At 42.0% G+C, this 19,512-nt stretch overlaps 3 protein-coding genes across 6 annotated transcripts; all 3 read left to right on the top strand.

Moving 5' to 3' along the window:
• The first annotated feature begins 134 nt into the window (after positions 1 to 134).
• si:dkey-154p10.3 (zinc finger protein 513) lies at positions 135 to 11,209 on the top strand. Its single transcript, XM_037544252.1, has 10 exons — positions 135 to 398; positions 918 to 1,002; positions 1,246 to 1,751; positions 1,838 to 2,194; positions 4,426 to 4,798; positions 5,132 to 5,219; positions 6,367 to 6,594; positions 8,026 to 8,159; positions 8,986 to 9,109; positions 9,212 to 11,209. The coding sequence occupies exons 2-10, from the start codon at positions 978 to 980 to the stop codon at positions 9,417 to 9,419; spliced, it is 2,043 nt and encodes a 680-aa protein (XP_037400149.1). The 5' UTR covers positions 135 to 398; positions 918 to 977; the 3' UTR covers positions 9,420 to 11,209.
• Positions 11,210 to 12,116: 907 nt separating this feature from the next.
• On the top strand, positions 12,117 to 14,195 carry LOC108430267 (PX domain-containing protein 1). 4 transcript variants are annotated; one of them, XM_037545755.1, is made up of 6 exons: positions 12,117 to 12,638; positions 12,741 to 12,956; positions 13,113 to 13,216; positions 13,517 to 13,607; positions 13,710 to 13,821; positions 13,974 to 14,195. In XM_037545755.1, exons 2-6 carry the CDS (start codon positions 12,794 to 12,796, stop codon positions 14,161 to 14,163), a joined length of 660 nt encoding a protein of 219 aa, XP_037401652.1. In that variant the 5' UTR covers positions 12,117 to 12,638; positions 12,741 to 12,793; the 3' UTR covers positions 14,164 to 14,195. The 4 variants fall into 4 exon arrangements, with proteins under 4 accessions (XP_037401652.1, XP_037401655.1, XP_017558131.1 ...); XM_037545758.1 differs by having other exon boundaries at positions 12,761 to 12,956; XM_017702642.2 differs by having other exon boundaries at positions 12,118 to 12,638; positions 12,727 to 12,956.
• Positions 14,196 to 16,147: 1,952 nt separating this feature from the next.
• opn4.1 (opsin 4.1) lies at positions 16,148 to 18,302 on the top strand. Its single transcript, XM_017702644.1, has one exon. The coding sequence runs from the start codon at positions 16,314 to 16,316 to the stop codon at positions 17,823 to 17,825; it is 1,512 nt and encodes a 503-aa protein (XP_017558133.1). The 5' UTR covers positions 16,148 to 16,313; the 3' UTR covers positions 17,826 to 18,302.
• Positions 18,303 to 19,512: the final 1,210 nt, after the last annotated feature.

Below are 19,512 nucleotides of genomic sequence, written 5' to 3' on the forward strand. Positions count from 1 at the left end.
TTCAACGTTATTTTGAATACACCCTGAATTTCGTATTTTTGCCTTACCAAAATGTTACCTTGGAGAGAATTATTTTTATACGTTTGGATTATAGCTGAACATTTTCCCTCGCTCCCTCAACCACAAACGTGGCAACAAAAAGTAGCTAGCTGGCTGTCCACAACAAGGAATCTTGTGTAACGTTAGTGTTTTTATCTGTTATCGTCCTGTTATATAAAAAGCAGACAATACTGTTAGTGTTATAACCACATAACATTTAGATAGGTTATGACGACCTTCGATTAATTACTTTTTGACTCCAGTGATCATCCAGCCAAAGCCGAATGACTGGAACGCTTTCTGATGGATAACTTGGATCAAGTCGAAGTCACCTCTTCAAAACAATAACTAACTAGGTTGTTGTTGTCAGTAGGTTTCTAATAATTGTGTGATAACTTTTTCTGTTTGTTGCGTCTCAGTGGTCTTAAAGGGGACCGCCACAATTTTTTGCATAATGGTGAAGATGTAAACAAAGTCTTCGTGTAAGCTTCGTTTTGCAGAAACTAGCCGAGTCAGAATTAATTACAGTTACAGTGGCGGCTATCGGAACCAGACGTCTAAAGAGTTCAGTACCTCTAAGGGCTCCCCCAGTGAGGGTTATTACATGGAATGGTTACGAATACATTGCTTGAAGTCAGAGACAGTAGGTTTATGCGATAACGCTTTTGGTCTTAAACATAATTCATTCAGTTTATTTTTATACTTTCATGGTGGAAGGTTGCAAGAAGAATGTTCTAAGGTACAATAGTTCCCAAAGATAAGTTCCTTCATAATCACCACTATTTTACCATCATCACCATTACATGTAAAACTCAGATGACACATAGGTTCTCTGGTAGTTGTGGACAGAAAATAAACGGACTGTGTTTGCATTGTAGACATTAGGAGCCTGGATCCCATCACCACCATTGTAAAGAAATCTGCAAGTTTATCTGCAAATGAGCCATTTCACACCAAACCACGGTGAGTGATTATGTTTATATCTCAACCACTGAATTATGCAGAAATTCCTCTTTAATGGGCACTTTTTAAACTGTGTTTTTGTGTAACAGTGTCAGTTATGAGAATATGAATTAGGAGATTGTTACTTCTTTGTAGAGCATGTGGCCTTGCTGCTCAGACTGAATCATGATCTTAACCATGAAAATTCAGATCATGTTAGCAGTCTAATGCATTTGCCTGTGTGTGTTTGCTCTTCATCACTAGTCCATATCATGGGTGGGATTAAAGATGCATATCAAGATGTCCAACCCGTTACTCTGTGTCTTGCGGAGGAGAGCGTCACATCACACCTCTACTCCCACTCAGCCAAGGGCATTGAAGCTCATTTGTCCACCTTGGTGGAGGCCTTTTTAATCGAGGTATTCCGCTGTAGAGTCTGCCAGTTCACCAGCAGTCAGAAAGCCAGGATCAGCAGCCATGTTTCCGAGAGGCATTCTTCACCCTCACCGTGCACCCACCTCTCATGCCTGGAAAAGGACGATGAGAAAAGCTTGACTGTGGGCATGAGGGTTGATGAAGAAGTTGAGCTGGACCAGAGTGGCTCTCCTTACGACCTCCATTCTGACTCAAAAAATAGTGAGGACCAGATGGACATGGACCGCATGTCTTTTCTCATGTATGGCATGCTGCAGAACATCAGTCCCCCACCATGTGACATTGGCCTGAGCTCCAACTCTGACGGCAACCTTCATGTGGCCCAGACATGTGAGGTGAGTTCAAGTTTGAAAGTGTTTGAAAGCGGCTTTTTTTTTTTAAAGGGTTACTTGGGAATTGATGCAAAGCTTTATTTGTCAAGGTGAGCACTTTGTTTGAGGAAGACAGACATGGAGAGGGCAGTGAGGAGGAGCCTGTCTTCCAATTGGAGGACACCAGAGATGGCCTGCCTGGACCCCTTTCTGCTGGGATGGCCTGCACTGAGGACCAGGATGAAGAAATGGCTCAGTCGGCTCATTTAATGACTCTTGGGCTGTGCAGAATCTCCAGCACTAAGTGCCCCTCTCAGCCTGCTCCTTTAGTCAGCAGACTGGCTCTGACTGCTGGAGGGCAGGATGCCTTGGACGCATCTGCAGATGATAAACAGCCCCTGCTGACCACGGCTGAATTGCAGAAGCAGGCTGAGGAGGACGGAGGGCTGTCCTGCGTTCTCTGTCAGGTAGGGTGTAAAAATACTTGAATATATATTAATGGATCAGTGTGAAGCTGACAATTCAACTACATCTATGTTGTTTTATTTCAATTATAAAACAATCAGAACTTTAGAGTTTGTGTAGTACTTGTACTCCATTTAAAAGACATTTTAAAAGAACATACACTGCTCAAAAAAATAAAGGGAACCCTCAAATAACACATCCTAGATCTGAATGAATGAAATATTCTCATTGAATACTTTGTTCTGTACAAAGTTGAATGTGCTGACAACAAAATCACACAAAAATCATCAATGGAAATCAAATTTATTAACCAATGGAGGCCTGGATTTGGAGTCACACACAAAATTAAAGTGGAAAAACACACAACAGGCTGATCCAACTTTGATGTGATGTCCTTAAAACAAGTCAAAATGAGGCTCAGTGTTGTGTGTGGCCTCCACATGCCTGTATGACCTCCCTACAATGCTTGGGCATGCTCCTGATGAGGTGGCGGATGGTCTCCTGAGGGATCTAGACAGTCTGTGGTGCAACGTGGCGTTGGTGGATGGAGCAAGACCTGATGTCCCAGATGTGGTCACTCAGATTCAGGTCTGGGGAACGGGCGGGCCAGTCCATAGCTTCAATGCCTTCATCTTGCAGGAACTGCTGACACACTCCAGCCACATGAGGTCTAGCATTGTCCTGCATTAGGAGGAACCCAGGGCCAAGCGCACCAGCATATGGTCTCACAAGGGGTCTGAGGATCTCATCTCGGTCCCTAATGGCAGTCAGGCTACCTCTGGCGAGCACATGGAGGGCTGAGCGGCCCTCCAAAGAAATGCCACCCCACACCATTACTGACCCACTGCCAAACTGGTCATGCTGAAGGATGTTGCAGGCAGCAGATCGCTCTCCACGGCGTCTCCAGACTCTGTCACGTCTGTCACATGTGCTCAGTGTGAACCTGCTTTCATCTGTGAAGAGCACAGGGCGCCAGTGGCGAATTTGCCAATCCTGGTGTTCTCTGGCAAATGCCAAGTGTCCTGCACGGTGTTGGGCTGTGAGCACAACCCCCATCTGTGGACGTCGGGCCCTCATACCATCCTCATGGAGTCGGTTTCTAACCGTTTGTGCAGACACATGCACATTTGTTGCGTGCTGGAGGTCATTTTGCAGGGCTCTGGCAGTGCTGCTCCTGGTCCTCCTTGCACAAATGTGGAGGTAGCGGTCCTGCTGCTGGGTTGTTGCCCTCCTACGGCCTCCTCCACGTCTCCTGGTGTACTGGCCTGTCTCATGGTAGCGCCTCCACCCTCTGGACACTACGCTGACAGACACAGCAAACCTTCTTGCCACAGCTCGCATTGATGTGCCATTCTGGATGAGCTGCGCTACCTGAGCCACTTGTGTGGGTTGTAGAGTCCGTCTCATGCTACCATGAGTGTGAAAGCACCACCAACGTTCAAAAGTGACCAAAACATCAGTCAGAAAGCAAAGGTACTGAGAAGTGGTCTGTGGTCCCCACCTGCAGAACCATTCCTTTACTGAGTGTGTCTTGCTAATTGCCAATAATTTCCACCTGTTGTCTATTCCATTTGCACAACAGCTGTCAAATTGATTGTCAATCAGTGTTGCTTCCTAAGTGGACAGTTTGATTTCACAGAAGTTTGATTTACTTGGAGTTATATTGTGTTGTTTAAGTGTTCCCTTTATTTTTTTGAGCAGTGTATATTGACATTGGACAGATGTGTAGATTTGACTGATATTACAAACCAAAATTTTATGATATATTTATTTAACTTCAGAGAAGCAGAATGGCCTACTGTGTTAAAATACCTATATTTTATTTATTTTACTACATTTGTAACTCACTACAAAGGAAAGTACATATATTTTTTGTAAAGCCAATGCAGGTAGATTAGTGCCAGTTTCTCATTTTTATAAATGTTTACGTATCGACATCAGCAGATATGTACATGAAAAATACTGGATGTTAGCATCTGCCAACAGTTCCTGTATTGGTGCATCCATAACAACATCAGTGGATCATTTCCCCAATGTTTTTATTGTTTATTCCATTGCAGTGAGTAAATCTTATTCATATTTGTGTATATAGTGTATTTAAACATAATTCAAATTCATATCAAAACAATTGAATCAAACTGTGATGAAATTTTAGATTTTATTTTATTGTTTTGTAATCAATTAAGAATCAAATCGAATTGATGTGAAGTCTGAGTTTATACCCCTGTTGCAGGTGAACATGGTCAGCCACAGCCTGCTTGAGGTACATCTGAAGTGTCATGATGGAGAGCAGGGCTTTAAGTGCCCGCGCTGCGGTTGGGCCACAGTGGAATGGGTGAATATGGAGCGTCATTGGAGGGGCCATGGAAGGAGGAGGAGCTCGAAGCCTCATAAATGTGCTGTTTGCCACAGAACGTTCAGGAGAGCGGACTCCCGCGATGCTCACGAGAAGAGGCATAACCGGCATCATCGAACACGGCCAAAGTCTTCTCCTCTGGCGCAGTGCTCTCTGTGCCTTGAGTGGTGCCACTCAGATAGAGAATGGGAGATACACCAGCGCTGCCACTTTCAAGGAAGCTTCAAGTGTTTGTACTGTGATTTCAGAGGTAAAGTACAATTACTATTACTAATATTAATAAGTAAGTAGTAAATACAATTACAGTGATGCATGACAATGAAAATTACATTTCTATGTAGACATGAGTAGGCATAATAAGAAGAAAGCATTATGTTTTGGTATTGCTTGGTTTATCTGCATTTTTTTTTAAAAAGGCAAAATATTATAGAAGGTTATTAAGGATTTTTCACTGTCACAGTTACAGCTAGTCCAATAAATACATTTTTAAAAGTTCCCAGTGAAAGTTATTATAATACAAACTTAATATTTGGGTCGTTTATTCTGATGTCATGATGTATCTGATCATCTCTGTTAATCTTAGAACCGTCATGGAAGAAGATACATAAGCACATCCTCAATCGACACACACAGGATGATCCAGATCCAGACCATCAGAATTCCTACCATGTGTAAGTACTTCTATAATTAATGTTAGTTCTGAAAGTCTTTTCTTTTGATACATATACTACCATTAAATATCTGGAATCATTTGTCATCATAGTTATTATTTTATTCAATAATAATTTATACAGTGTAGACAAATATTGTAAGCCAGATACCACATATTTGTATTCAATAATTATTCATTTTTTGACACAAAGAGGTTATGGTAAATCATAAATTATGTACTACAATTGTGTATTTTAGTAATTTCTGGATTTGAACACCATTTTTAATAAAGGCATTTTAGATTGAGGATGAAGTTATAATAAAATTAACAATGCTATATAGCTTGTTCATAATAATTATAAAACCATGAAATTCAATAAATATGAATTATATCATTATAGAATCATATAGAATCATCTACAGCTGTTCTTTATTCTGGGCATATGTAAAATATCTTCATTGTTTGAACAGTTTCTTACAAATTAACTGAAGAGCAGTAGCAACAGTACAAAATAAGTTTATAGATTTATCAACAAATTGGCTTTATATTACTGAAAACACTGATTCCATACTTTGAATGGCAGTGTCTGTGAGCAGAATGTCTTATAGAACACATTGTAAGGTTATTGTCCTACATTAATTGTCTTAGTCTCTGTAGCAGATGCCTTAAGTTCTGTAATAAGGTCTGGTTTCTGGAAAACTTTAAATATAGAATTGCTTATAGCGGTAACTGCTTGGTTGTGATAGCTCCCATCAGTGTCAACAGAAAGTCTTGCTTAACCTTTAATAACTGCCCAGATTGTCAGACTAAACCCCTGTAGCAAGTGATTTAGCTAACTATGAATTTGAATCCTTTCTGAATTATGCTAGATTTATTCAATCAGATCAGTAGGAGATTTAGCTCCCTTGTTTAAAGCAAAATAAGATATAGGTGCCTGTTTACTTGCCTGTTTGAATTGTGGCAAAAGCTTATTTTTTATCAGACATGGCCCATGCTGTTGTCCTGTTATGATCAACTCCATTTTTGAAAGGTGCTATGTGTAGCTGTGATTAGCGAAAAGAAAGCCTGAGATCCTTCAAGAATAAGGCAGATTCCACTGCAGTGTTCATATGAATCCATGTGGTAATAAATACTGAGCTAAATGACCCTTGCTTATTCACACACAGAGGACAACTAAAGCTTGACACTCAGCCATCAAGCACTTATCCAAAATGCCTCAAAGGGGTACCGCCAGAGTCATGGTGCCAGGTGAGAAAGACAAGAGTGAAACACAAGATTGTCGGAAGGAAGAAGAGTGAAGAAGAGAAGAAAGATGGAGTGAGGCTCACTGAGAAGATAAGAGAAGGAGGGAAGGTCTCTAAAAGGAAGGAGTTCTGCTGCACTTTGTGTAATAGGTGAGATACACTTGTTATATTTTTAGTAGAATATACAGTACTTTGCAGGGCGGCAAGGTGGCGCGGTGGGTAGCGCTGTCGCCTCACAGCGAGGAGGGCCTGAGTTCGATTCCCTGGCTGGGTGACCGGGGTCCTCTCTGTGGAGTTTGCATGTTCTCCCTGTGTCTGTGTGGGTTTCCTCCGGGTTCTCCGGTTTCCTCCCACAATCATACAGTCAGGCCAATTGGCCCCTTGGTGTGAGTGATTGTGTATGTCTGTCTCTCACATCCCTGTGATGGACTGGGGGCCTGTCCAGGGTGTATCCTGCCTTATGACCGCTGGGATAGGCTCCAGCACCCCCCGCGACCCTGAGGGAGAAGCGGCTTAGAAAATGGATGGATGGATACAGTCCTTTGCAAATGTCTTGATTAAAACCACTTATCTAGGCACTAAGTGCATTTTTGCTTGTAAGCACACTATACATCACTAAATAAATACAAATAAATATAAATGCAGTAAAAAGTAAGTTGTTTTGGGAAAAGTAGTTGATCTCTTGTGAGCAGGTTTGAAAATCAAAGTGTGGTTCCAGATTTCTCTTGGGCAATCCAGCCATTGCATAGATTTATTAAATTCTGTCACCAACACACTTGATATATTATAATGAAGGATTGGGGAACAAAACCAGGTATTGGATAATAACTAGAAATAATATTAGGCTGCACTGTGGAGAGCTTTATAAATGGTTAAATGAATACATTGGCATACATAAAATCACTACTTAATTTATTAATGTTATTTGTATTTATTCTAACAGTGTTTTTTCTAAGCACATAAATGCTTACTGACAAAATAAACAGCTTTTTAAAAAGAATTTTTCATGTGCCATAATCATTTGCACAGTACTGTCTTTTGATGGAAATGTATAACTGGAAGCAAATTGGATTTTCACTTTCCTAGGTAAGCAAGCAAGTCAGCTTTTTTAAAGTGTCTTTATTATGTCTAAATGGTATTTGTTATTGTAAGTTTTACATGATTTTTTTAATCAAGGATGGTGTTGTGCTGTCCATTTTAGGAGATTTGCAGGAGATGTGAGTTGTTTTCACGGCAGGGGGTTCTCACCCCCCCCTCGCCCATCATTGCTCGCTAACAGCTCAACACAGTCACAACATTTCATACACAGAGAGCCAACAATGTCCTAGTTAATCTGATAATCTGATAGACTTAGACTTCCATCCATTTTTTAAGCCGCTTCTCCCTCAGGGTCGTTAATTAAAAATATCCAAGTTGGCCAGTGGGGGGGGGGGTTTCAAAAAAGGCTACTTTAGGAATGTTCCTTGAATGTCCTTGTTGATCTAATAACAACAACAAATAAGAATGTTGCAGGAAGTGTTACTTTCACTGTAAAGCTTTTATTAATTAAAGGCATCAGTCTGAAAGTTAATTTGTCAACAGGAAGTTCTCCACCAAGCTGACCATGCGTCGACACATGGGCATCCACCAGGGGGATAAGCCATTCGAGTGCCCCCATTGCCACTATTGCACACGACTAAAAGCCTCACTCATTCAGCACCTGCGCATCCATACAGGTACGGCACCTTCACTCCTCTCCACTCCAAATGATTATAGCGTTTCACTGGAGACGTCTGCTGTAGTTCTGTTCAAATCATTGCTTTGGAAACCCTAATTGTTAAAATCAGACCGTTCTAAAAACACTCAACATTTAATAGAACATTTAAAAGCTTTTATATTGAACTTCAGACTGTTGTTTTTTCCAGATAACCATCTTTAACCAGTTTGAGTTACTGCAGGCAATGTAGTTTATCCTTAGTTAGATTTTTTTTAAATGTCAGCCTTATTGGCGAATCCTATTTTTAAAGTATGATATATAGTGATCTGGTGGTCGTGTAAGAGTAGAAATAACATTAGTGCACAGACTAAATTGCAAAAGGTGATTTTACACCATTCAAACTTAGGCTTGGGTTAGTTTTGTATCTGACAAAAAAAGAAAATTATTCATTATAAATATCGTTTTACATGCAGTTTCCCCTCAACTGCATATTCAGTTGTTTGCATGTTTTGGAGGCATACAAGAGTATGGCTAGCATTTGCTGCAGGATGATGGTGACACTACTTGTCAACCACTTTTTCAGTTCCTTTTCACAGTGCGAATAAATTGTGGCCATGATGGGGCTATTAGGAGAATTTTCCCACAGTCTCTGCATGAGCTGTGGCAACAGCATGGAAATGTTGGACAGGACCACAGCTAGGCGTCTCACTGTCATGGTGCCGTAGAGATTTAGAGCCTAATGGAAGCCCTTTCAGCAGAATGCTCTCCATGCTAAGGTTGCCATGACATTTGAGTGTCTTAGAGGGAAAATTTTAGACAATATTTTTCTTCCTTGCTTCCTGTAGGTGAGAAGCCTTACAAGTGTCCTCAGTGTTCTTACGCCTCCATTGACAGGAGCTCTTTGCGGCGCCACTTGCGCACACACACGCAAGAGAAGCCTTATCACTGCCAATACTGTCCCTACAGCAGGTAAACACATGCTGTATATACAGTATCATAATTTGTCCTACATAGGCAGATGAAATCTGTTCAGTTTTGCATATATAGAATAAAATTCTCCTCCTTTGCCAGCATCCAGAAGAAAAGCTTGGACCTCCACTCTCGCCGACATCACACAGGAGAGTCCTTCCCTTGTTCTCTGTGCCAGTACTCCACACCAGACCGCCAGCTGTTGCTACGACACATGCGCAAACACCACAGCTCTGAGCAGTCTCCTGCACTGGGACTGAGGAGTGCACCACGCTCCAGCTCTTCCAATAGGCCACGTACCTCTAAATAACATGAGATTCTAAGGAAAAGGTTGACTTTTTATTGGACTTTGCTTTTGTTTTTGTCTTTTTTGCTTTTGGAGGCATCAACACAGGTGCATTCGTCTGGGGCCGAAATCAGGAGGTCATCCGCGTACTGCAGGAGCACAGCGCCCCCAGGGAGGGAGAGGTCTGAAAGGAGGTCCCTAAGCGACGCAGCGAAAGCGGCAGGCGAGTCGCAAAAACCTTGCGGCAAACGAGTCCACGTATTATGGCGCTGACGGTGCGTGAACGCAAAAATGGGCTGTGTGTCCGGCTCAACCGGAATACTGAAAAAAGCGGAACTAACGTCAATTACGGTGAAAAATGCATGATGGCAAGGAACCGATGACAGAATTGATGCCACGTCAGAAACAATAGGGGCTATCGGCACCACTGCATCATTTAAGCGTCGCAAATCCTGTGTGAAACGCCAAGACCCGTCCGGCTTAGGAACCGGATTAATTGGGGTATTGTAGGCGCTTTGACACGGGACCACCACGCCCAGAGACAGCAATGTAGTGAGAATGGAGTCGATACCACGCAGTTTGTGTTCAGGCAGTGGGTATTGTTTCACATACACCGGTGTAGAATGTTTAAGAGTGGCCTCATAGGGTTTACAATCTACACACCCCACGTCATCCTTATGGGTGGCCCAGACCGTGCGAGGAATGGAGCTGAGAGGCTTCGGGATGGTTGAGCTGTCAGAGGGAGAGAGAGAAAAGAAAGCAGGTGAAAAAGACTTATATGATTTGTTAGCAATCTGCAAATCTCTAGAGGGAGAGCCAGTGGAAACAGACATGCGAGAGCCGCTGAAAGTCAGAGTAATGCCAAGGCGGCTCATGAGGTCACGGCCCATGAGATTAAACGGGCAGTCCGGCATAAAAACAAACGCATGGGAAAAACGGAGGTCGTCGCAAAGAACTGATAGCGGGGGAGTGTAATGGGATACAAAGGGCTGACCAGTTATACCTACAGAGCTAGTGGTTCTAGATGACAAAGGGCCCTCATACTTAGGTCCGAGCGAAGAAAGAGTGGCACCAGTATCTATGAGAAAACTGAAGTCCACGCCCGACACGTTAAGCGAAATAACGGGAAGATCGTGGTTCTGGAAAGAGGAAAAAGTAGTGCTAAGATAAGCTTCACTCGGGACCAGACTCTGTGGGCAGCCCTATACTGGGGGAGGTGGAGGAAAAGGGCCATGAGGACGAGGAGGGCCCTTCGCCATTGCCTTCAAGTCCCTCGCACGTTTTCTACACTCTGGTTGCCAATGACCCTCCCTGCCACAGTAATGACAGTTCCCTGGTTTTCTATCAGGGGCTGGCCTGTCCGGCCTGCGGTTAGATCTGACCCCCCAAGACCTCCCTTTTTGGTTCCCTCACGCCCTATCTCGCAATGATAGCTCCTATTGTATGTGTGCTGTTGCTACTGTTGTGTATGGGACCGTGTCTTTTCAGGTGCCTCATGGATCGAGTGTACGCTCTGGCCTCCTCACTCATCCCCCACCGGTCCGACTACATCTTTATGGCACAGACCGTGCGACAGCCCGTCTACGCGTCATTGGAACCATCTTATGATGATGCTGTTTCTGTTTCTGTGTAGGAGCCTTTTTCTCTGTTCTCTCTGATGTGCGTATTGCTTATAACCCGTCTTCAACGGGTTATAAAAGAGGGGAATGAAAGGGTTAACTTTCCTTTGGCCTGTCTCTTCCCCGGTGACTAACATGTATTAATAAAATCAGACACTGCTGAGGGTGCAAGGGTGTCTGCCCTTTGTGCATACTTACAGGCTGTTAATAACTATTGTTCCTCTTTTATTCTGCAAACCACTTGCACTTTTGACTTACTGGATTTTGATGTTGAACTGAGCACATCCAGGGATGGAGAAAAACAACTCCATGTATGGACCAGCAGGTTACGACATATGTTAGAATGTGGTCGGGCCCTTCCTGGCTGCCTGCGTGCACGTGGGACGGGCTCTCTGTGTTTATAAAGAGGGGACTGCCCCTTCTTCTGTGTGCTTTATGAATAAAACTCTCATCTCTCTACGAGAGTGTTGTTCATTATTGCATCGAGAGCTCTCTCTGTCTTGGGACTTAGTAGGATTGCCGAGCAGGTTTATCGCTTCATTCTCTGGTTTCTGAGGGAGAGCACTGTTCTAGGAGACCCTTCCTAACAGTTTTGTTTTTTTGTTTGTTTGTTTTTCATTGTTTTGTGCAGAGATTTCATAGTATGGTTGTAAAATATGATGTTTACATGATCAATTGCATAGTGTGAAATGTAATTGTTGCCTTTTACTCAGTGTTTTATAATATTAAATATAATTTTTTTATTGCTTGCATCCACTCTGTTTCTTATGCCAGTCAGTCAGCCTGAGTAGGAGCATTAAAGTTCTCCTAATCACAATCTCTCTATTCTGTCCTTCAGATGTGGAAATTACAATGAAATTGTTTTCTGATGAGACAAGAAACCTAAAGTTGACCCCAACTCTGGTACATGGTGCATTATAAACAGTGGGATAATTACATATATCTTACATTTACAGTAGACTTGTTAAAGTGCTGATTGTAGTTCTTGAATATACAGTGAACTTGGTGGGCTGTTGATTGCTTTGGAATATACAGTGTTCTTGGTGGGTTGTTGATGATAGCTCAGGTGTGCGCTTAGCCTGGGAGTGGGCTGTTGTCCATAGCTTTCCAGTGGGAGTTGCTGAGAATGAAAAACAAATCCCAGCACTAATCCAATTGAAATAGGATTACCCTACCTGGGGTCTGATTCACATTACTAACCGAGAAGGAGGAAAATAGCCTACTGGAAGCCTTCCAAGTTGGAGTCACCTAAGATTTATAGTTGTGCTCCATTTATAGGGTAAGCACTGTAGCTACCAGCAAACTTGTAGCTCTAATTAACACGCCTAATCGCGAACTGCCAAGGAGTCTGAATTGAATACACATAAATCTGCCTTTGTCTAAATGAAACGAAGCAAAGTTTTTTTTTCTTCCCGCAAATGAATCAAGTTTGACAAAAGCTGGAGCTGGCTTCTTATTCGTCAGCTTCTCATTCGAATGTCCCGTTCCACCTTAAATATTGCAGCAGTCACTGAACGAAACCGCTGCACCATCTAAAGTCGATCGGAAAATTCGAGTAAGAACCTGGCAAACAAGCCATTTTCAGCTTCGTGTTAGCTTGAAGCGTGGAAAAGGCTGCGCTCGTGTGAGTTTGAATCCGCTGTTTTGATCATCATTGCTAGCTGTTCTTATTGGTTCTCCTCTGTTGGTTATGTTTGCTACATTGGTTGTAGAAAACGTTTTGTAGTGTGTCTCGCACTGGAGAAGCAGTGACCGCAGGCAGGGGTGGACCATCGCCTCATGGACAGAAGCTCTTGGCTGGAGGAGCAGGAAGAGGAGCTGTTCAGCCACCGGAGAAACGGCAACTCGCGGAGGGGAAGTTCAGGAGTGGGGAGGCTGTGGACGGAGCTAGTAAGAGCAGCTGCAGGAGATGGAGGGACAGCTGAAGCCTCGATACTGGAGGGTAACGTTGATCACGAATTAGCACTGATTTTCTACTTAAATTCCGTGCAGTTTGTTCAGAATGTGCGGGGCATACCCTCTGTAGAGGGCATACCATAACAGTCTTCGCCTGTCCCTAACATTTTGAACATATCTCATTCCTGATTTACTTTTTCAGCAATTCAGAGTATAAAAGAGTCAGAGAAAAACACAGACAAAGAAAAAACCAGACTGGCTGAAGTGGAAAAAATACTGAAGAATATAATCAGCATGTCCAGAAAGGTATGAAAACATGTACCAATTCTTGAGCTACACATAAAATGACTAAATAATGTTTAAAAGACAAAAATATTAACATTACTACTACTACTACTAGAATTATACAAACATATACATATTTACCCTGTGAAGGACCTGTCTAGTGTGTTTCCTACTTTCCGCCCATTAACTGCTGGGATAGGCTCCAGCACCCCTTCTGCAACCCAGGAGGATAAGCGGGTCAGACGATAAATGAATGAATTAATATATTTAGGTATTAATGGACATGCAGGAACATTCATGTGCAGTTTTTTTCTTTCTAAGTATTCACAGTCCGAAGCAGCTCTCACATTTTTTCGGACATCCCCCCTTGACTCTGTCCAGCCCTTCTACCAGAGTCCCGTCACAGAGGAAGGTTTGTCTTCATATGCGTATGTAATGCACTTCTTATTTCAATTGGGATGAAATGTCATTTTTAACCATTTGTATGTATAATATTTTGTTATTTATTTCCCAGATATATGGAGGTCTAATGGCTTTTGCTTGGCCAATACTGAAACTATACTTTATGATGCATATTTATCAAAGGAACAAGAAAAATCTTGTTCTTTTCTTTCTGCAAGCTACAGGTAAAATAACTCATAATCCACTGAGTAAAATCAGTAGGGTTAAATGAACTTCTAATGTATGAATCTTTCAGCACTTACATATACTGTAGGAGAGTTATTATAACAGTGTGGTAGGACTGATGTTTGTTTTTGTTTGTTCTCCAAACATTCAGCTCTCAGGTTTTGACAATGACACATACACGGCATGAGGATGGGCTCAAGTGTAATGAAGAACCTGTGACTTTGAACTCCACTGAAACCAGCATTAAGGAGCCAAATGTTACTGCCAGTAGACCACAAAATTATGTTAACAACATGCCCTTCCTCAAGGTAGAAGTCTGTGAGACAGACATACTGGAATAAAAAGTCATGCTGGAGCATAAAATTCCATGTTTCAAAAAAAAGAAAGAAAAAGGAACAGTCCTTCTCCTATCATTGCCACATTGCTCTTTATTAAGAGGGGGGAGAATACTAACTCAGGATGTTACAAAAATGCTTTATTTTCTGTAATTTTATAGGATCAGTAATGACCACATCTCATATTCATGTAACATTTAAAAAAAGTGCTTAACCTTTGGTAGGACAATGTTGTAAAAGTCTTTGTAAAATACAGTGATTTTTTTGTTGTATTTTGAGTTTAATAAGACACTTATTGGACAGTGGGAGGAAAATCTAGCACCTGCTCTCTCCGATTACATAGCCATGCTGTTGTAACACATGCTGAATTTTTCTTGGTGTTGTCATGTTGGATGTTCCTGGAAAATATGTAAAAGGCAGCATATGTCGCTCCAAACTGTGTTCTGTGCATGCTGCTTCCATAGATATGAAGGATACCCCCCCCCCCGACATACCATAACAGATGATGGGTTTTGAACTTTACACTGTTAACTATTTGAATTGTCCTTTTCTTATGCATTCCAGAGAGCACGACATGCGTTATTCCACAAATAATCTGAAAGGTTGACTTATCGGACCACAAAACATATTTCAACCAGTTTATGGATGAACTTGAGCCCAGAGAAGTCGATAGTGTCATTGTGAAGAATGACCTCCGCTGTGCATACAGTTTTAACTTGCATTTGAGGATGCTGTCCGATGGGTCGAAGATCATGGGCGTTCAGTTGTATTTTTGGCCTTTTCCTTTAAACAGAGATTTGTCCAGATTCCAGAAATTATTTGATGATATTATGCACTGTAGTGGGTGAAATACCTAAAATCCTTGCAGTTGCCTTTGCTGAGGAACATGGATTTTGGTGAGCTTTGACCCATCCTTGCTCACAAAGCACTTGCCTTTCCTGGACGCTCCTTATAGACAAGCATAATTTTAGCACTTGTTCATTTAAAAAAAATTTTTTCCATTTCTTAAATTACCCATTTACCAACCTTTTCTGGAACATGTTGCAGGGATCACATTCAGAATGAGCATATGAGTACATGAACATTGAAGCTGAGGAGGTGAAACATTAAATATCTTTGTAGTGTTTATGTTGAATACATTTCAAGAAGTCAATGCTTTCTGTTTTTATTTGTATTTTACCTGCTGTCCTGCTTTTTTAGAATTAAGTTTGTAATTGGATCATGTTAAATTGTTAAAATGACACAGCGATTTCCTGTACATTAGGATTTGATTATGAATCAATAAATTCTAAATATAATGCATAACTGAAGTTGTGTCATTGAAGTGTCATTGTCTCTGACGAGCTATTTAGGTCCCTTCTGTAAGGCAGATGAGAAGTTGACCATTGCATAGATGGAGCCAGCAGAATAGGTTTGTTTACCTTTAAAGGCACTGAGCACTTAACCAGGAAGAAAGATGTTACATATTTGATCAAACACTTTGCTCTACATTTTTTTACCCTGCATAACTGATTTGGCTCAATGCAGCCACTCAAATGATCCATTTTGTTTCATTTTGGGTCAAAAGGTGTTGTTTTTCCATGTTACCCTGATCACGAACAGTGATGACATTTAGTCAGTTAATGCCTCCCAAAAATCCATAGCTAGTCATGGCCCACTTTTTCTCCTGGTGGCCCCTTTTAGGGCACAGCTCCCTTCCTGCCCTTTACCAACTGACCCAGTTGAGTTTGGGGAAAGCCTGGCAGGACTTCAACTCAAACTGAACATTGAAGGGAAATTATATAAACGGGGTCACTAATGGTCTGTTTGGATGGGCTGTTTTTTTCTCTGCTGCTTTTTTAAACCTCCATTTTCAGTGAGAGTATCAGCTCACAGACGTAAAACCAGACCAGAGAACAGTGGATCAATAACATCCTGTGTGGATTGATCAATATATATATAAAAGCTAATGCTGTGCACAGTTAACTCCAGAATGATAGAGGGAGGAAGTTACTTATCACATCAAGCAATGTGATGCCATTTTTATATTTTCTACTCAGAGTAGAGTTTCCTGGTCCTTTGGCATAGAAGACAAAATTTATGTTATTTTATTTTATCACTGATTCACTACTATTTTTATCTTTTTGACTATTTTTGGTAATTCTTTGACTTGTGCCATGAGCGTTCAATCAGCTCGGAGAGGGCATTTCTGCCACTCCGGTGAGTCCAACTGCACGGCGGGGTTTAAGGAGTCCCTGAGCACTCGCAACTACAAGATACTGCATGTGCCTTTCCATGGGCCGACCCACAACCACCACCACCATGAGCCTCCTCATCCCTTCCCCACCGTGGATGTTCCTGACCATGCTCACTACATCATCGGCTCGATCATTCTCATGGTGGGCATCACAGGCATGATTGGCAATGCGCTAGTCATCTATGTCTTCTGCCGAAGCCGTTCGCTGCGCACCCCAGGCAATATGCTGGTGGTCAACCTGGCCGTGGCTGACCTCTTCATGTCCCTTACCCAGTCGCCTGTCTTCTTTGTGGCCAGCCTGCATCACCGCTGGGTGTTTGGGGAGAAAGCTTGTGAGCTGTATGCTTTCTGTGGGGGCTTGTTTGGAATCTGCTCCATGATGACCCTGATGGCAATAGCTGCTGATCGCTGCCTCGCGATAACTCGGCCTCTTGCTCTGTTGGGCAGGGTAAGCCGTAGCAGGGCAGGGGCGGTGTTGACTCTGGTGTGGCTCTATGCACTTGGCTGGAGTTTACCTCCCTTCTTCGGCTGGAGCGCCTATGTCCCAGAAGGTCTCCAAACCTCATGCTCTTGGGACTACATGTCCTTCACACCATCAGTACGTGCTTACACCATCCTCCTATTCATTTTCGTCTTCTTTATCCCTTTGGGAATCATCGGTGGCTGTTACCTGGCCATTTTCCAGGCCATCCGATCGGCTCGGAGGGAGGTAAAGGAACTTGATTGCGGGGAGACCCGCAAGATGTTTGAACGCATGCAGAGTGAATGGAAAATGGCCAAGGTTGCTCTTCTGGTCATCTCACTCTTTGTGGTATCCTGGTCACCTTATTCCATTGTGGCTCTCACCGCCACTGCTGGCTATGCCCACCTTCTCACCCCTTATATGAACTCTGTGCCTGCAGTGATCGCCAAGGCTTCTGCCATCCACAACCCCATAATCTATGCCATCACACACCCCAAATACCGAGCAGCTATCGCCCGCTATTTGCCCATTCTCCGCGTAATTCTATGTGTTGGTGAAAAGGACATGCGCTCCTCTTTTAGCTCCAGCAATGGCTCTTCCTTTCGCCGGCCGACTCTCACCAGCCAATGCTCCTTGGGTGTCTGCATTGGCAATGCTGCCCGTGCCAACGGCCACTGGGGGAAGACCCGGCTGTCATCAGCCTCGGACACCGATTCCTGTTGGACAGAGAGTGAGGCAGACGGCTCCAGTGTCAACTCACTACCTTTCGCCAGACGAGTGTCTACAGAGATTTCAACAGACACCGCCATCCCTCCACAGCAGGCTAGCACAAGTGCTTGCAGTGGGCAAAAAGTGGGGCAGGCTGAATGGGTTGGCAGCATGCCCGTGCCCTCCATTACTCTTGAAGCAGATGTGTCAGACGGAAGCATGCTTTCTGACGGTAAAGCTTTCCTCCTGTCAGGTAACTGACAAAGAAATACTGCTGTGAGACTTTGGTATAAGTATTCCTTCAAACCTAAACTTGCTTCATCGTACAAAGTGTAATGTGCAATCAAAGTTTCTATTAAACTTGCCCCACTGTGGTCTCTTTTCAAAATTGTACCTGGTTTTAGCTAAAAAGTCTTGTTTCATTCTGTAAATTGCTGGACATTACATGACGGGTATGGGTTAATTCTTTGAATGTACAGACCTGTATTACAATTTTTGCTGCTTTTCTTTAAGATCAGTCCTAAACCTAGTTTAACAAAGGTTTTAAATGGTGAATGACTGTACAGTATGATTCTTGCTAGGCTTAATCCATGTTCACAACACTGGCCCATGTTATATTAGTTCAACAATAAATATGCTAAGCTGTTACATTCTCTTTATAGGCCATTTCATGTAACATTTTTTCTTTGCAAGTCTGCTCTAGATTTTATCTAAAAATGAATAAATGGTGAATGCAAACTTTGAGTGGCAACCATGTTTCTTATTTTCAGTGACATAACATCCATAACCAGGCCCATTTAAGCACAGTAAAGGCTGGTGCACAGCCTCTGCTCTTTCACCACCAGTATCCCCCTGTTGTACCAACTTGAATTCCTACTTAAGCCACAAATGAACATTATACATTGCTGGGAAAATGGGGTCAAGGCCCAAATTCTCCTAGTTAAACAGCTTGTTCATACAACATGAGCATTAAAACCAGAAAATTCACATATTTGGACAATAACTTTCATGTCTATTTTGGGCAAGACATCTATTTAAAAATAGGAGCATTGACCAATTTACAAAATATTATTTAATTAGGATAATTAAAAGATAAATAAACTCATCTGATATGACATAAGAGTGGATGAATGATGATAGAATCATATCTGTATTGGTAGATATATACTTTTAAAAAGCTAATGGCATCAGATTAAATCAGATTTGACTGATACTTCAACTGATATTTGATTTTTACTCCAGAGAAGCGTTACACTGGGCTGCTAAGATAACATTTTATTTGTAAGCATGTGGGGGTAAAAAATCTCCATAATGCTAATCCAAGTGAATTTAATTCCAATTTCTTCATTTTATAAATGCTTATGCATTAGCACATATTTATAACAAAATATTGGATATTGGTGCATCGCTAGACGTAAATGCAAGCAAGCAAACATTAATAAAATTGATGAAATTAGACATTTAACTATGAATAAAACACACTCTGATATGACCAGACACAAAATACCACTATGCACTTTAAAAAGATCGTTCTTCAATAAAGGCAATTCTTCTGTTTAGCCATGAGTGCTATATAGAACCATTTCATGATTCAGTGGTTCTTTGCATGGTGAAATGGTTCTTCAGACTGAACCAAAATGGGTGCTGCTGTTGTTACAACGTCAAGCTTGTAACAATAAAAAAGGTCTTTTTGCTGCTAAACAGAACCATATGCAATACATTCAATCACTCTGAAGAACAATTTTACCATGTAAAGAGCCATTTAATCATGACTCTATTTAGAACTCATGGCTAAACAGAGCCATTGCCTTTGCTAAAGAACCCTGAGAGGACAATCTTTTAAAAGTGTGTAGTTCAAAATAAATAAATAAACAACAACAAAAATAAATAAATAAACACACGAATAAATACAGACACAAATTATCATCAATAATGTTACAGAGAAAGT

The sequence above is a fragment of the Pygocentrus nattereri genome, chromosome 2 (assembly GCF_015220715.1).
Source record: "Pygocentrus nattereri isolate fPygNat1 chromosome 2, fPygNat1.pri, whole genome shotgun sequence".
NCBI lineage: Eukaryota > Metazoa > Chordata > Actinopteri > Characiformes > Serrasalmidae > Pygocentrus > Pygocentrus nattereri.